At 39.3% G+C, this 18,195-nt stretch overlaps 1 protein-coding gene across 1 annotated transcript in view; it reads right to left on the reverse strand.

Moving 5' to 3' along the window:
• Window positions 1-18,195, reverse strand: part of LOC140734402 (ATP-binding cassette sub-family C member 5-like) — a 159,442-nt gene that overhangs the window by 56,107 nt on the left and 85,140 nt on the right. The window contains exons 13-16 of the mRNA XM_073058296.1: window positions 16,987-17,059; window positions 11,624-11,827; window positions 10,804-10,929; window positions 1,011-1,122 (exon numbers count right to left, since the gene is read on the reverse strand). Coding sequence (XP_072914397.1) covers window positions 1,011-1,122; window positions 10,804-10,929; window positions 11,624-11,827; window positions 16,987-17,059 — 515 coding nt within the window. The remainder of the gene's footprint in view (window positions 1-1,010; window positions 1,123-10,803; window positions 10,930-11,623; window positions 11,828-16,986; window positions 17,060-18,195) is intronic.

Genomic DNA, 18,195 nt, shown 5'->3' on the forward strand with positions numbered 1-18,195 from the left:
AGGTAAGGAGGATTTTTTTTAGCCAGAGAGTAGTGAATCTGTAGAATGCTCTGCCACTGACTGCAGTGGAGACCAAGTCCATGGGTATATTTAAGGCAGAAGTTGATGGTTTCCTGATTGGTCAAGGCATCAAAGGTTATGGCAAGAAGACAGGTGTATGGGTTTGAGTGGGATCTGGGATCAGCCATGATGGAATTGTGGAGCAGACTCGATGGGCTGAATGGCCTATTCCGTTCCTATGTCTTACAGTCTTTTGGTTAAAGTGCTGAATAGCAGGAGATGATAGTGCAGCTGTCCTTAAATCTTCTCATCAACTATGGTTATTTATTTAATATTTAACTAACATTTAGGTAATTAGATTCCAAATGAACACTTATCCAATTCCAAGCCTCCCTCTTTCCCCTACCCAACAAATTTAGTCTCAGTCAGCAGTAAAACATAGTCACTTGCAAAAATGTGCATTGCATTGCCCATTTATTATTGATATCTTGGGTGTCAGCAGCAAGCAGTGTAGCCCAGACCCAAATTGTCATTGCAAATCTGGGATTCTGAAGAATCTCAGACCATCACTGCTCTGTGAAGACATATTTGCTTCGTGAGTTTCCAATGGATGCTTATTGGATATTAGATATAATTACTCCCAAAATGCTCTAAAACAAATATTGCATAGGAAATGATGCACACTTGGCATGGAAATCATGTCAGACAAACAAATGCAATTAGTGTTGGGATGTACACAAAGAAATAAAATGACTGAGAAATGGACATTACCAGATTTCACTCCACAGGAAATCCACCGAAATACACATTGCTTGACATAATACACATTGCATTAACTTCCTAATTATCAGGAAATACCTTCAGTGTTTTATTTGCATTGAAGATAAATTTGATTTGCATGGTTTTCAAAAAAAGGGCTCATCATGCCACTGAAAACATCTAGTTTATTCTGTGAATGCTATTATATTGAATAATATTTTTTCTGATAAAGAAGTTGATTTGCCTCATACCTTCCTTCATCTTTTCATGGACAATGGACACTGATTTGCTCTTAGAAAGTAGATTTCCAGGTTTATTTCCAGATTTTTTAATAGTGTTTCTTAGGTCTTTTTGAATAAGATTCTGGAAATTAATATAAAACAATGGTGTCAAATACCTTACATATTAAATATTCACAAAAATGGCAAAAAATGAAATAACAATTTCCATTCTAATATATTGAAGATTTTCAATTATAAAGGACACATTCCTCCATGTTTTTGAGGTTTCAACAAAATTTCCATCAAAACCATCACTAACATGCCTTTCCTTTATTTAAATAAGGGACTGAGGTTTTTTTTCTAAAAATTAAAGTGAAGCCAGACTTTAGGTAAAAATTCTGGTAGCCTATGGCTTTCCTTCAAAAGAAAAGCCTGATTAGGTGAAATAAAATGCTCCTATGTCTTATGATCTTAAAATAAGAGTACACGATTGCATTTTCTTAAGCATAATACATGCCAGTAACAGTTTTTCCCCATTGATGTATTATACATTGAATACAATTGAACACCAATATTAGAAAGCTAGGATTCTTAACCATTGATTCTGCCCTCATGCGCATCTCCTCCATTTCCCAAAAATCCATGCTTACCCTTCTTCCTGCTGCCTTAATAGCGATAGAGTGCCTCTTGTCCTTACCCACCACTCAATGAGCCTCCGTATCCAACACATCATTCTCTGCAACTTACGCCATCTCCAAAGGAAACCTACCACCAAAAATATCTTTACCTGCTTTCTGAAAGGATTGCACCCTCTGTGATTCCCTTGTCCATTCATCTCCAGCCACATCCCCCCACCCCCACTAATCTGGCACTTAACCCTGCAAACAGCCAAAGTGCTACACCTGCCCATTCACCTTCTCCCTCACCTCCAACAGTGCCCTAAACAGTCCTTCCAGGTGAGGCAACATTTCATCTGTGAATCTACTGATGTTGTCTATTGTGTCCGATGCTCCCAAAGTGGCCTGGCCTCCTCTACATTGGTGACACCCATCGTAAATTGGGGGACTGCTTCATCAAGCGCCTCTGCTCCATCTGCCAACAGCAGAACTTTGTGAAGGCCAAATATTTTAATTCCCATTCCGACATGTTTGTCCATGGCCTCCTATTGTGCCAAGATGAGGCCTACCTCAGGGTGGAGGAGCAAAACCTTATATTCTGCCGTGGTAGTCTTCATCTTGATGGCATGAACATTGATTTTTCTTTCCTGTAAAAAAAATTCCCTCCCCCTCTCCTTCTCTTCCCCACTCTGGCCCCTTACCTCTTCTCAACTCCCTATCTCCTCTCCCTGGGTGCCCAACTCCTTCCCTTTCTCTTACGGTTCAGTCTCCTCTCCTATCAGATTCCTCTCTCTAAAGCCCTTTACCTTTCCTAACCACCTTGTTTCACCTATCACCTTCGAGATATCCTCCATTCCCCCACCCCCCAACTTTGTATTCTATTGTCTTCCCCTTTTGTTTTCAGTCACTAAAAAGGGTCTTGGCCTGAAATGTCGACCGTTAATTCATTTCCATAGATGCTGCATGAACTGCTGAGTTCCTCCAGCATTTTGTGTGTGTTGCTTAGGATTCTTAGTGTCTGTATACATTAATATTCTTCTTGCAGATCGATGACTTCTGCTCTAATTGTTATGTCTCTCTTTGATTGAGAGTACCTACAAGCTTTTATTGCCCATCAGGCTGCTGCATATCCAACTGAATCATGCCTCAGCAGTTATTCTAGAGTCAAGTAAAAGCACAACTATCAAGCCAAATCATCAATTGGATTTGATTTTATATTAAAGCAATAACTATAAAATTTCTGAAAGCTTTTGAAGGTTTCAAATAAGTTTTCCAATTTATAGACAGCAATCATCTCCGGTTTCTTGAAGTCTGTGTATTCAACAGAGCTCTGGATCAATACCTGCTATTACAGTTCAACAATAATGTAAATTGACATTTTTTGGTGCTTTTTTCCTCCATATATTGTACTAGTCATCTGATTTTGGAATAATCTAGAAGCAATTCCTTGAAGGTAAAGGCACAAAATGTCAACATCATGAAGTTTGATATAGAGTGTATTCCAGTTAATTGGGATACATTAGAGCCAGTTTTGGCCCAATTAAGTGGCTGCCACAATTAGCCAAATTTTCATGGAAATAGTTAAAAGGTTGGAAAAAACCAAGCCACTATTTAACTGAGTACAATGACTATAAAACTGCACAATAGTTCCCAATACTTATCCACAGAGGAATTCATCTACTGTGTTCTTTTGATTGACATTCAATGAACAAAATCAACATGGACACCTATTGCAGGTAATGGACTGCCTTCACACAACGCCTTAGAAAACTGCAGCCTCCAAATCTTCATTTTCATCTTAGCATTCAAGATTATTGTCAATGCCTTCAAATTCTCTGTAATTCCTAACCTGAAGTAGTGAAATCATTTCATTTTCACACCTGGCAATTTCTGGCCTGAAAGCTTGAAACCATGGTGAGCAAAACAGGTCTAACTTGTCTTACTGTTTATTTCTCACCAACCCTGAGTGACAAAAATCTCTGCTTTTGAACACAAACACACGCAACTGACATTTAAAATTTCTTAGCTCAAAGCATGGTGCAGTGTCTAAATGGCCACACAAGTGCATGCAACTAATGCTAGTTAGAAGCTGTTCGGTAATATTATCCAGCCTACTTAAGTGGCATAGTGCCCCAAATAAATCAAGGAATCTTGACTACTTTCACAATTTAATTTTTGTCCTTTAAGAGTTGTCCCAAATAAAAAGTTGCCCCAGTTAACCACTGGCCCAATAACCAGGATCCACTGTAGTTCCAAACTGTTCAGCAGCTGTTTGTGAAGATTGTTTCAATGTACTACTGGACCAACTTTAAAATGCCTAATTTTGCATTTTTGTCAAATTAAAAACTACAGTAAAAATAAGTCTAACATAGCTTATTTACTGGAAGGCAAGTTTTGATTGAGGTACTCTGGGGCAAAAACTGGATCTGCAACTGTGGACCACAGCCATAGTTACACTGCTGAACTGATGGACTCAGTGGCTGCGGCCGCAACCACTAGCTTCTGGACTAGTTTCACTCAATTTGGCATCTATTATTTGTTCACTTTTTGTTGTTTGCATAAATTATTCTATTTTTCACAAGGTTGATACTCTTGTTGTGGGGTTTTTCTTTAAATGAGTTCTCTGGTGTTTCGTTGTTTGGTGGCTGCCTGCAAGAAGATGAATATCAAGGTTGTATACTGTATACATACTTTGCTAATAAATGTACTTTGAACTTCGAATTTTGAAGTTAATGAAGATAGATATTCAATTCTCAGGCACCCTGATTAGATACTGAACAATCAATACAGATGGTTCTGTTCTGTGACCAAATCTGCTAAACAGACCACTTCATCAATACCATAATAGAAGTACAGCCAGGTACTTGGGCATATCCAATATAGTTTTAAGCTCTAAGTTCAAGGTAAATTTATTATTAAAGTACATATATTTCACCATATACAACTCTGAGATTCATTTTCGTGCAGGCATACTCAATAAATCAATGAAAGACCATAAACTGTGCAAATACAAAAAAGAAAGACAAAGAATAATAATAATAATAAATCAATATGCAATAATTATTGAGAACATGAGAAGAAGTGTCCATGGAAGTGAGCCCCTGGGCTGTGGGAACAGTTCAATGATGGGGCAAGTGAAGTTGAATGAAATTATCTTCACTGGTTCAGGAGCCTGATGGTGGAGTGGTAATAACTTTTCCTGAACCTGCTGGTGTGAGTTCTAAGACTCCTGTACCTTCTTCCTGAAGTCAGCAGAGAGAAGAAAGCGTGGCCTGGATGGTGAGACTCCCTGATGATGGATGCTGCTTTCCTGCAACAGCATTCTATGTAGATGTGCTGAAGGGTGTGGAGGGCTTTACCCCTGATGGACTGAGCCATACAAAGTCACAAAATTTCTACTACTTTTTGTATAAGTTTCCGTTCAATGGCATTGGTGTTTCCATACCAGGCTGAGATGCAGCCAGTCAATATACCTTCCACCACTCATTTTTAAAAATTAGTCAAAGTTGTAAATGTCATGCTGAATCTTCACATACTTCTAAGGATGTAGAAGCATTGCCAGGCTTTCTTCATAATTGCAATTATGCTGGCCCAGGACAGGTCCTCCGAAATGATAACAAATGATAAAGCTGCTGACCCTCTCCACCTCTGATCCCTCGATGAGAATTGGCTCATGGATCTCCAGTTTCCTCCTCCTGAAGTCAATAATCATCTCCTTGGTCTTGCTGTCATTGAGTGAAATGTTGTTGTTGTGGCACCATTCAGCCAGATTTTCAGTCTTCCTCCGTCATGCTGATTCATTTCCACTGTTGATTCAGCCAACTTAAATATGGCATTGGAACTGTACTTAGCCACACAGTCACAAGTGTAAAGTGAGTAGAGCAGGGGACTAAGCTCACAATCTTGTGGTGCACCTGTGCTGATGGAGATCATGGAGGATGTTGTTGCTAATCCGAACTGACTTGGTTCTGCAAGTGAGGAAATTGAGGGTGCAATTGCACAAGGAGGTTTTGAAGCCAAAAATCTTGAAGATTATTGATTAGTTATGAGGGGATGAAGGTATTGAATGCTGAGCTGTGGTCAATAAAGAGCATCCTGACAGCATCTTTGCTGTCCAAATGTTCCAGGGTTAAGTGAAGGGCCAATTAAATGGCATCTGATGTGGTCTTGGTGCTCTGCTAGGCAAATTAAAGCAGATCCAAGTTGCTTCTCTGCCAGGAATTTCTATGTTTCATCACCAACCTCTCAAAACACTTCATCACTGTGGACTTAATTGCATCTGGACGATAGACATTGAGGCAAGTTATCACATTCTTCTTAGGCACCAGTATAATTTAAGCCTGCATAAAGCAGGTGGGTACCTCAGACTGTCAAAGTGAGATAAAGACATCAGTGTACATTACAACTAGTTGATCAGCACAGGTCATTAGTACTCAGTCAGGTTGGCTATCTGGGCTGAATGCTTTCCATGGGCTAACCCTTCCAAAGGGTGCTCTCATATCAACCTCAGATACTAAAATCACAGGATCATCAGAGCCTGAGGAAGCTTGTGATGGTTTCTCCATGTTTTTATGGTCAAAGTGAACATAGAACATAGAACACATTCAGCTCATCACAAATGTTGCTTGACTTCACTTTATGAGGCAATAGGTACTCCCTGCCATAGCTGTTGAGCATCCTTCATTGATTCAAGTTTAGTTTGGAACTCCCACTTTGCCTGTGAGATGGCTTGTGATACCAAACTCTGCTTTAAATGTACCCAAAGTTCTGGCCTCCACTGCCATCTGTGGCAATGAATTCAACAGATTCACCACTTTCTGTTGGAAAAAATTCTTCCTCATCACTGTTATAAAGGGGCATCCTTCCAATTTGAGACTGTGCCCTCTACTCCTAGACTTTCCCGCTATTGGAAACACCCTCTCCATGTCCTCTCTGTCTTGGACAGTGGTTCCCAAAGTGGGCAATATTGCCCCTTTGGGGGGGCAATGTGAGTTTCTTTGGGGGCATATAGCTGAGGGATTACAAGTTTAATTTAAGAAATTAATTACTTATTATAAACATTTGATCCTCAGTGCCTCATAATTGATGACAAAGATCATATAATCTCCTCAGCTCTTACTAACCCATCATTCTCTTAGACTTTGAAGTGTTTTAAAGCTGTTGAAATGCAATGTGACACTTCTGTATCTAGCATGTCATCAGAAATATGAACTGAAGAAATCATGTTATTTACAGGCACTGCCCAGGCATTATTGTTGTTCACTATCGTAGTACAGTGTTAGCCAGTACCATTCCAGTGCAATTCCTATGAACTAAGATAGAGCATTCAATGGGGTAAAGTTCAGAATCCACCCTTTCCAATGATTTTGACAGCATTTCTCTAGCTCATAGCCCAAATGAGATATTGCTGCCTCACTTTATGTACCTTTAGGCAGAGAGCCAGGTTTTGTCTGAGCTATGATGATGTCATAACTTTCCCCTTTTTTGATCGCAGCACTTGAGGTTGCACTTAAATAATAGATGATTGACTGTGGTCATTAATCCACAACAAAAATGACAGAAGCAGACCAAATGAAAAGGAACTGTAGACAGTATCTGGAATATGGATTTATACCAGAACCGAGCAACCAATGTGTCTGTTGTGTGAAAAAGATTTTTCAAAACCGATAATGAAACATCCAGGCTCCTTGAACATTTGAAGAGAAAACACTCTGATAAAGCAAAGAAAACTTTGTGAAAACTTTCAAAAACAAAAAAATCACTTCAAAACATACAGTATTTGCCAGCACTTCACAAAAAACAGTGATGGTTTGCATGCTTCATACATTTCCTTCATCATCACGAAATTTGGAAAGCCTCATACAATTGGAGGAAGTCTGATGCCACCAGGAGTAAAGGAGATTCTGAGTACAGTCCTGCATAAGTCACCAGAGAAAATTATTAAAGTGATTCTGCTCAGCAACAACTCTGTTCAAAGACGAATGGATGAAATATCTGAGAATGCGGAATATACTTAGGACAACAGAATTTGTTCTGCAGTTGGATGAGTCAACTTTTCCAGGCAATGATTCATTGTTTCTTGGTTATATTTGCTTCATAAAAGCTGAAAGCATGGTTCAAGAGTTGTTATTTTGCAAGAGTACTAGAAACAGATATGAAAGAGGAGTCAATATTTCGGATCGCTGATCAGTTTTTCAAAGAGAAAGACATTCTGCTCACCAACATTCCTGCTTGTGCAACAATTGAGGCACCATCAATGACAGGATGACAGTGTGGAGTTATTACTTTTTTTAAAAAAAGCTGTCCCTATCATATTTACCATTCACTGTATAATTAATTCACAGGCAATATCTTCTCACAAAATCCCTAAGTAATTAACTACAAAAATAATTAAATACAATTATCACAACAGTAAATAAAATCAAGTCCTATGTTCTCAATTTTTGATCACTTCCAGACTTTGTATTGCAAATGATGAACAGCTTGAATGCTTGCTGTTGCATACAGAAGTCAGATGGTTTTCAAAAGGAAACTGCCTGAGAAGCTTTTATGCGCTTTTTGAAACTATGATAAAATTCTTTGAAGACTCAAATGTTTCATTCAATAATCAACTCAAGAATATTAGGCACAACAGTGCTTATTTGTCAGAATTATTTGCAAAGTTTAATGAAATCAATCTTCAACTGCAAGGAAGTAATGTGAATCTCATCAAAGTAAAATCAGTCATCTCCACATTTCTGTCCAAGTTAACCCTGTTTAAACGCAACATTGGCTGTCATGACTTTTCCCAATTTCTGAGCCTTTCTGAGTTGCCAGAGGAAGAAAGAATACCAGATGATGATCTTCAAGTATACTGTGCCCACCTGGGTGAGCTGCATAAAGACATGTCGGAAAGATTTGAAAATCTTCTGTCGATCTGAATTCCAGATTGGTAATAAATCCATTCCTGAACCGTTGTAATGAGGAATTAACAGGAAGAATGGAAGAAGAATTGATCTCACACAAAATTACTTTGAGCTGAAGATGAGGTTCAAAAAAAATTAGATAAAGACTTTTGGTTACAGAAAGAAACCTCTAAACACTATCCTGCACTGTGAAAAAAGGTTAAGGTGTTCTTTATTGCCTTTCCAACATGATATTTAGTGGGGCATGTTTTAAGTGCAGTCACCCAACTTCTTTCCAAGCAGCAAAACAGACTGCAAATTACTGAACTTGAGGGTCTGAGATTCCTTCTGAGTTACATTCAGCCAGATGTTGAGAAGTTGATATCACTGCACCAAGCCCTTTCATCTCATTGAAAGGTGAAAAAGCAATAAAGTAGTGATAGTTGTACTACTAATGAACTACTACTAGATTTGAATGAGTTTTGCAATTATTTGTCATTGTTTTGAACTTGCAATTCCTATTGCATCGTGATGTGCAAGGGGACAATAACACAAAAAAGTTTGAGAACTACTGATCGAAGCATTTCAATATTTGGTAGGATTCAATAACATTCCCCCCACCAGGTTTGACTTTTTCTTTACTTTTAAGCTGTCTTTGATTTTCCTTGTTAGCCATGGTCACCTCTTCCTCCCATCAGAATGATCCTTCTTCTTTGAGATGAACCAATCCTGCATCTTTTGAATTACTTCCAGAAAATTCAACCTTTGCTGCTGTACTGTTATCCCTGCCAGTGTCCCCTTTAAACACCATTTTTTGGCCTGCTCTTCTCTCTTCACCAGGATCCTGGTCCCAGTATTGTTCAGGTGGAGCCAGAACCATTGGAACAGCTTACTCCTTCCCCAGTACTGGTGCCAATATCCTATGAACTCAAACCCATTTCTCACACACCAATGCGTGAGACCTTATATCCCTGTGACAATTTGCAAGTGACTCTAATGAACTAGAAATTATTACTTTTTTGGTTCTGTTTTTCTTTTATTTATTACATAGCTGCTTAAAAAGCCTCATCAGAGCCCTTTTCCTTGTTCTTCCTATGTCATTGGCAACAACATTGGATGACAAATGGATATTTCCACTCCCACACCAAATTCATCTGCCAATTATGTCAGATATTCCGAACCAAGCACAGAGCAGACAACTCAGCCTTCGAGACTCTCGATCATTATGACAGAGAATTGTGTCTGTTCCCTTGACTATACTAACCCCAACTACAACTACATTTCTCTTCTCTCTTTCCTCTTTAATGGCTCCCTGAATCACAGTCCACACAGTTCAGTTGCTCATCCTCACATAGATCAACAATCTCAGATCTGTTGGGCAAGCTTAAGGACTTTTCCAACACTACCTTTTGGATCTCCCCATCTGCCTGATTTTCAGTCACACCCTCTTGTCCCTGGCCTCAGACTGAATTAAAGAAGTTAATCTAATGGGTGTGACTGCTTCCTAAAACAGTGTCCAGGTATCTCTCCCTCTCCCTGATGCATCACAGTGTTTGAAGCTCAGATTCCTTAAGGATAATTAGGCAGTTGCTAGATGTTCTTCATGATGTTTGCTTATAAATTTTACTGAAGGTATGGTATACAAAGAGGTTTAAGTACAGCAGACTGAGATAAACTGTGATAACATGGTGCAAGAAAAGCCACTAGAACTTAATGCAGTTAAGTCAGTAGGGTATAGAAAGGACACATCATAAAATACTGAAGAAAGTGAGGAACTATCTACTGTATACTCTTCTAATAGTCCTCAGAAAGTAAAATATTGCCAAAGGAATTAAGAACTTCAGATGTTGTACATTTTTTCCCAAAAGAATAAACTTGGCAATGATTGGTGTAATTTTAAGGTGATTGGAGGGATATACCAGAGGTAAATTTTTTTACACAATGGTGGGTGCATGGTACACATTGCCAGGTGTGGTAGTAGAGGCAGGTACAATAAATATAACAGAAGCCTCAAAGGGGCAACTGGATAATTATTTGATACAGAAGTAAATTAAAAAAACATGATAATACAGAGCAGTAATGGTCCTGCTGAAGGGTCTTGACCCGAAACGTCGACTGTACTTTTTTCCATAGATGCTGCCTGGCCTGTTGAGTTCCTCCAGCATGTTGTGTGTGTTACATGGAACTAAATCGATTGTTCTTAGGAAGAGCAAGTGCAGAATCAACAGATCTTCTGAATAAGATGACTGAATAACTCTACTCCACCAATGTTTTATCAAGTTGCTTTCATGTTTATGTGTCATCTCACCATGTTACACTTACAGCTTGCTGCATGCTATTAAACAGCGCAGCATATTCTTCGTTAAGCGTCATTAGCTCCTCATGCGTGCCTTGTTCAGTAATACATCCGTCCCGCATGAACAGCACTTCATCACAATCTATAAGATACTGGAGAAGAAAAACATAAGAACTGAAGTACTCAATCCAGTTTTCATCTGCTTTACGACTATATCAACATCGAAGTTTACACATGAAATTGAATCTAAGAACTGAGTGAAACCATGTAAAAATAATACTTTTCCAGAAAACAGATTATATATATCATGTCAGCTTAGGTCCCAGAGAACGGTATAAAAAATACCGCTCATTTTTTAAAATGAAAAATCTGCAAGTTATAAAGACAAAAGCACAAGAGGTTCTGCAGATACTGGAAATCCAGAGTAATGCATACAAAATGGATGAGGGACTCAGCTGGTCAGGCAACATCTATGGAAATTAATAAAGAGTCAACATTTCAAGCCAAGGCCCTTTATCAAGACTCAGGATCCTGGCCCAAAATGTCAATTCTTTATTCCTTTTCATATGTATTGACTGACCTGCTGAGTTCCTCCAGCATTTTGTATGTGTTAACTTATAGGGACATAAGACTGAGAACCACAAAGTCGATAAACCTATATAGATCACTTTTTAGTCAGCAAAAGAACAGTGACAAAATGGCTCTCTTTCTGTCCTGTAGATCTCTATCATTCTGTGGTTATCCCAAAGTGAAAGTTGCACTTCTGATTGGTATTACTAGGATTAATTTATTCTTCAAGCCTTTGCCTGCAATATATACTTTCAAATTTTATTAAGAAGTACCTACCTGAAGCTGATGGGTGACAAAGAGAACTGTCTTCCCTTTCATTCCCATCTTAATAGCATTTGTAAACATGTGAGCTCCAACATGGGCATCTACTGCACTCAGTGGGTCATCCAGAAGGAAAGTACTTGGTTCACTGTATAAAGCACGTGCAAGACTAATCCGTTGTCTCTGCCCTCCACTGAGGTTGGCACCATGTTCTCCAATCTATGGTGAAGATTTGTAAATGTAGGAATACGTATCCAAAAGTAACTTGTAAAGTTAAAAATACCATGGGAACTTTGAGTTCCTGATAGTGTTGAACCATCATTATAAAATTCCTTTATAATGAATTATAAAGGAATTCATTAAATTTCACTCGACTTAAAAAACATTATTGAATAAAATGAAATAGTTAAAGTAGACTTTAATCAACTGAGGCTCCAAAAGATGAAAAATAAATTAAAATTACCAGACATAACTTTCACGTAAATCCACTGTTCCACATCATGATAATTTTCAGATTTTTGTAACAACTCTGAGCTTCCACGGCTTAACTACAGAACATAACTCTTGAACTCCATGCTCCATGACTTGACGGACTTACAGAAACTACAAAAGCATGGCTTAAGTCAAAACCATTCTTCAGAAAAAGGATCATGTTTACTTTCATCATTGATCTGGCAGTTAAACTATCAGTACTGACAGGTATAATAGGAAAAATGTGCCTGAAGGCATTTTACAACTAGCCTGGGACCCTGACAATGAATAGTAGGTATAGGAATTCAGCCTGGATTCTTAATCTTGAATCATGACCCACGATCACTTGTTTGTTAATATACTTCCAGAGTTACTGGAAGAGGCAGAACCTAATTCATTTGTACCTCCTGTCCATGACTCAATTGACAACAGTCATTGTTTGAGCTCATACATAAAGAACGTAGAAGGGGAAGAGAGTACATATGAAACCATAAAACCAAACTCACAAACTCAAATGTACCAGACATTGGTGAGGCTGCATTTAGAATATTGCGTCCAATTTTGGCTACCTTGCTACAGGAAAGAAGTCATTAAGTTGGAAACAGTGCAGAAGAGATTTATGAGGATGTCGCCAGGACTCAAAGGACTGATTTATGGTGAAAGGTTGAGCAGGTTGAGACTGTTTTCATCGGAGAATGAGGGGTGATCTTATAGAGATGTTAAAATCATAAGAGGCATGGGTATAGTCAATGAACACAATATTTCCCAATGGTTGGGGATATCAATAACTAAAGTGCATAGGTTTAAGGTGAAAATTGAGATATTTAATAGGAAACTGAGAGGTAAGCTTTTCACCCAAAGCGTGGTCAGTATATGGATTGAGTTATCAGAGTGAGTGGTTGCAGCAGGTACATTAACAACATTTCAAAAGGTACTTTGACAGGTACATGAATAGAAAATGTTTAGAAGGATATGGCAAAAGACAGGTAAATGGGACTAGCTTAGATGAGAATCTTGGACAGCATGGAGCAGTTGGGCACCAATGCGTGCTTTCATGTTGCATGAGATTATGACTCCAAATATCAGAGTTGGCAAGAGATTAGTAAAAATGGGATAAAGTCAAGTTAATATTGTATAGTCAGTGCCCTCAATCCTTGAGTTGATGCTTTTGTGTGAATCTGACTTCCACATCCTTCTTGAAGCAGAGAATACCTCCAGCTCACCAGCTTTCGAGAGAAGAAATTTCTCTTTTTTCAATTCAAAATGTTTATCCTGTTTCCTTAGACTATCCTTCATTCTACACCACCATCCCCATTCTCCAGCCAAGACCATCACCCTACCTGCAGATAGTTTGCTTAGACCTGTCAGAATTTTGTGATTTCAATGAGAACTCCACTAATTTCTCTACATTCTGGAGAATACAAGTCTAATTGATCCAATTTATCCTCATATAAGAGTTCCACCACCCCGAAATCAGTCTACTAAACCTTTGTTATACTGCCTGTATATTCCTTCTGTGCACTATACTCCAAGTGTTATCTCACTTTCTTGAAAATGTCCAAAACACGCTGGTTGTCAAAACTTCATTCACAAAAGAAACACTACTGTCCTTGGTTGAACAAAGCACATATGTACACTCAGTGGTCACTTTACTAGGTGCAGGAGGTACTGAATAAAGGTCTTTGAGTATGTTCATGGTCTTCTGCTGCTGGAGCCCATCCACTTCAAGGTTTGCAGTATTGTGTGTTCAAAGATGCTCTTCTGCATACCACTATTGTATTGTGTGGTTATTTGAGATTCTGTGACTTTCCTGTCTGTTTGAACCAGTCTCTTCTGACCTCTCTCATTAACAAGGCATTATCACCCACAGAACTGCCACTCCCTGGATGTTTTTTTTGTTTTATCCACCATTCTCTGTAAACTCTAGAGACTGTTATGTGTGAAAATCCCAGGAGATCAGAAGTTTCTGAGATACTTAAACCAATCTGATTGGCATCATCAATGATTTCATGGTCAAAGTCACTTAGATCACATTTATTTCACATTCTGATGTTTGGTCTGAACAACATCTGAACCTCTTGACCATGCCTGCATGCTTTTAATGCTTTGAGTTGCTGTGACATGATTGGTTAATTAGATATTTGCATTAACAAGCAGGTGTACAGGTGTACCTAATAAAGTGGCCTGAGTGTAGAATAGTCAACAGGCTATTCAGCCCATTGTGTCTCTGCTGACCATGATAGGAATCCAAACTAATCCCACCTACTTGCACATGGTTTATATCCCTCAATTCATTGTCTGTGCCTATGCCTGTCTAAATTCCTCCTAAATATTGCTATTATATTTGCTTTTACCATTTCCCCTGGCAGCACATTTTTGGGACCTACCACACTCTGTGTACTAACTTACCTTATAAATCTCCTTAAAATTTCCTCCTTCTCTTGGTTCTCTATTATCTTATACTCCCACCCTGAGCGATAAAGAAAACTAACTGCCTCATATTTATTGCTGTTTTGTATACATCTATCATGCTCCACAGTAAACAATCAAAGTGTGTCCAACTTCTTATGTAGGCAATATCCTGGTGAACTTCTGCCTTTTCTCCAAAGTCTCCACATGCTTCCTATAATACAATAACCAAAACTGCACACTATACTTCAACCAGAGTTTTACACAATTGGAAAATGAATTCCTGATTTTTATACCTTATTTACCACCCTATCAACTTATGTTGCCCCTTGTAGTGGAGTTATGCTCTTGCACCCCAAAATTCTTCTGTACTTCAATGCTCCTAAGGATCCTGCTATTTACTGTATACTTTCCCCTTATGTTTACCCTTCAAGGTGCAAACACCACACTATCTGTCCATCCATCTGTCATTTCTCTGCCCAATTTCTGACTGATCTATTTCCTGCTGAATCCTTTGACAACTTTTCTCACTATGTAAACTCTGTCAATTTTCATTAGTTTCATCTTAATGATTATTGATACATGGTGAAAGCTCTAACTTAACCTACAGGTTCTTTATCATCAGAATTGCTTAAAATATTAATTTTATATGCCATGTTGCATATTAGAAACAACTTACAATTCATCCCTTTGATCCAGCCTTCAATCATTATTGAAAGATTATTTTTAACCATTGATTCTGTCTAGTCTCCATGAACCAATCTGGACATTAAATTTCATTAAAGTCACTATAGCAATAGCTGCAGAAAGAGTGGGAAACTGTACTCATTTCAATGAGGCTGGGCAGATCTGCAGTAGCTGCTTGTGGCTCAGACATTGAGAGAATGAGTCAGAGGATCAAGGGTCTCTATATGCAGAACGTAAACTGTGATGGTTTAACTAAGTGTTTCCTTCCCTGACCACTTGCAGAGAAATTCAGAATTGTGACTTTGGAGACAAGTCAGGGAAGTTCTGTCTGCACAAGCCAGTCTGAGACAGAGCGGGTGAACATCCTGAATATCCGAGCTCACCACATCTTCCTGCCGTCTTAACTGTGATAAGAATTCCTTCCACTTGTCCTCATCTACTACCCCAAGAGTCTCCACATCCATCCTCCTCTGTGCTTCTATTCCCCACTCTGGCCCCTTACCTCTTCTCACCTGCCTACCACTTCCCCCTGGGTCCCCTCCTCATTCCCTTTCTCCCACGGTCCACTCTCCTCTCCAATCAGATTCCTTCTTCTCCAGCCCTTTATCTTCCCAGCCCACCTGGCTTCACCGATCACCTTCTAAGTATCCTGCTTGCTTTCCCCCCACCTTTTTATTCTGATATTTTCTTCCTTCCTTTTCAATCCTGAAGCAGGGTCTCGGCCTGAAACATCAACTGTTCATTCATTTCCATAGATGCTGCCTGACCTGCTGAGTTCCTGCAACATTTTGTGTGTGTGTTGCAGTTGTACAAGATGTTGGTGAGGCCGAATTTGAAGTACTGTGTGCAGTTCTTGTCACCAAACTACGATAAAGATATCTATTATACTGAAAGAGGTAATAGAAAATTTACAAGGATGTTGCTGGGACTTGAGGACATCAGTTGTAGGGAAATGTTGAATAGGTTAAGACTTCATTTCCTGGTGTGCAGGAGAATGAGAGGAGATCTCATAGAGGTATACAAAATTGTGAGGGGTGTAGATAGGGTGAATGTATGCAGGCATTTCCCATCAGGTTGGGTGAGACTAGAGTTAGAGGTCATAGGTTTTGGGTGAAGGGCGAGATATCTAAGGGGACTCTGCTGAGAAAATTCTTCACTCAGAGGACAGTTCTGGTGTGGAGCAATCTGCCAGCAGAAGTAGTAGATGCGAATTCAGTTGTAACAGCTAAGAGAAGTTTGTATGGGTACATGGATGGGAGAGTTTTGGAGGGATATGTTCCAGGTGCACACGAGTCTAGGCAGAGAATCAGGTCAGGATGGACTAAATGGGCTAAAAGGCCTATTTCTGTGCTGTAGCAATCAATGATTTTAGAAACATTATGAAGCAAATTTTGATACACAGACATAATATTTGGGCACACAACCAGAAAAATTATCAATAATTAAGACTTTAATGTTATTTTGAAGAATGATATAGAGGTAGAGGGGTAGATTGGGCTGAAACTACATTTAGGAGCTCTTTCAGCCATAGAAGCTGAAATCACTGCTGCCAATGATGGAACAATTAAAACGGAGATTTGTGAGAGGTCAGAATTGATTTTGTATACTTCGGTGGATTATTCTGTCAAATTTTAAGACCCAGCTTACTGCCTTCACAATATGTAGAGTTGAGTTTAAAAGAAGTTTAATTTGAAGAATAAGTGCCTTGATGTTGCAGGCTCTGACCTATACATTATTTAGTATACATTTCCACTGACATCAGTGGAAAGTTGACTGTATGTCCAGTCAGAGAATTTCACATTGCTTCATACCTCAGTCATATCTCCAGAAGGTAAAATTTCTATGTCAGGATACAGACAGCAAGCTTCCAATACATTATTATACCTAAAAATATGGGGGGAAAACATCATGATTTAGACAATAAGATATTGCAGCAGAATTAGGCTATATGGCACATCTTGTCTACTCTGTTGTTTCATCAAGGCTGATCCATTTTCCCTTCTCAGCCCCATTCTCCTCCCTTCTCCCCATATCCCTTCATGTCCTGACTAATCATGAATCTATCAACCTCTGCCTTAAATACACCCAGTGACTTGACCTCCATATCCCCTGTGGCAACAAATTCCACAGATTCACCACTCTCTGGCTGAAGAAATTCCTCCTCATCTCCATTATAAAAGTACACTCCTCTACTCTGAGGCTGTCCTCTGGTCTTAGACTCCGCCATCATAGGAAACATACTCTCCACATCAAGGTCTTTCAACAAATGCTCTTCATATTACAAGCCTTTCAATCCTGGGATCATTTCATGGACCTGCTTTGAACCCCTCTTCAATGTTAGCACTTTCTTGCTTGTCCATGCAATGTTTAACAATAAATTAATACGACTTAAACTAATACGAGGAAATCTGCAGATGCTGGAAATTCAAACAACAACACACACAAAATGCTGGTGGAACACAACAGGCCAGGCAGCATCTAGAAGAGCTGTCGACGTTTTGGGCCGAAACCCTTCATCAGGACTAACCGAAAGGAAAGATAGTAAGAGATTTGAAAGTAGTGGGGGGAGGGGGAAATGCAAAATGATAGGAGAAGACCAGAGAGGGTGGGATGAAGCTAAGAGCTGGAAAGGTGATTGGCGAAAGTGATACAGAGCTGGAGAAGGGAAAGGATCATGGGACGGGAGGCCTCGGGAGAAAGAAAGTGGGGGAGCACCTGAGGGAGATGGAGAACAGGCAGACAACTAAATATGTCAGGGATGGGGTAAGAAGGGGAGGAGGGGCATTAACGGAAGTTAGAGAAGTCAATGTTCATGCCATCAGGTTGGAGGCTACCCAGCCGGTATATAAGGTGTTGCTCCTCCAACCTGAGTTTGGATTCATTTTGACAGTAGAGGAGGCCATGGATAGACATATCAGAATGGGAATGGGACGTGGAATTAAAATGTGTGGCCACTGGGAGATCCTGCTTTTTCTGGCGGACCGAGCATAGGTGTTCAGCAAAATGGTCTCCCAGTCTGC

This window comes from Hemitrygon akajei, chromosome 10 (genome assembly GCF_048418815.1).
Source record: "Hemitrygon akajei chromosome 10, sHemAka1.3, whole genome shotgun sequence".
Taxonomy (NCBI): domain Eukaryota; kingdom Metazoa; phylum Chordata; class Chondrichthyes; order Myliobatiformes; family Dasyatidae; genus Hemitrygon; species Hemitrygon akajei.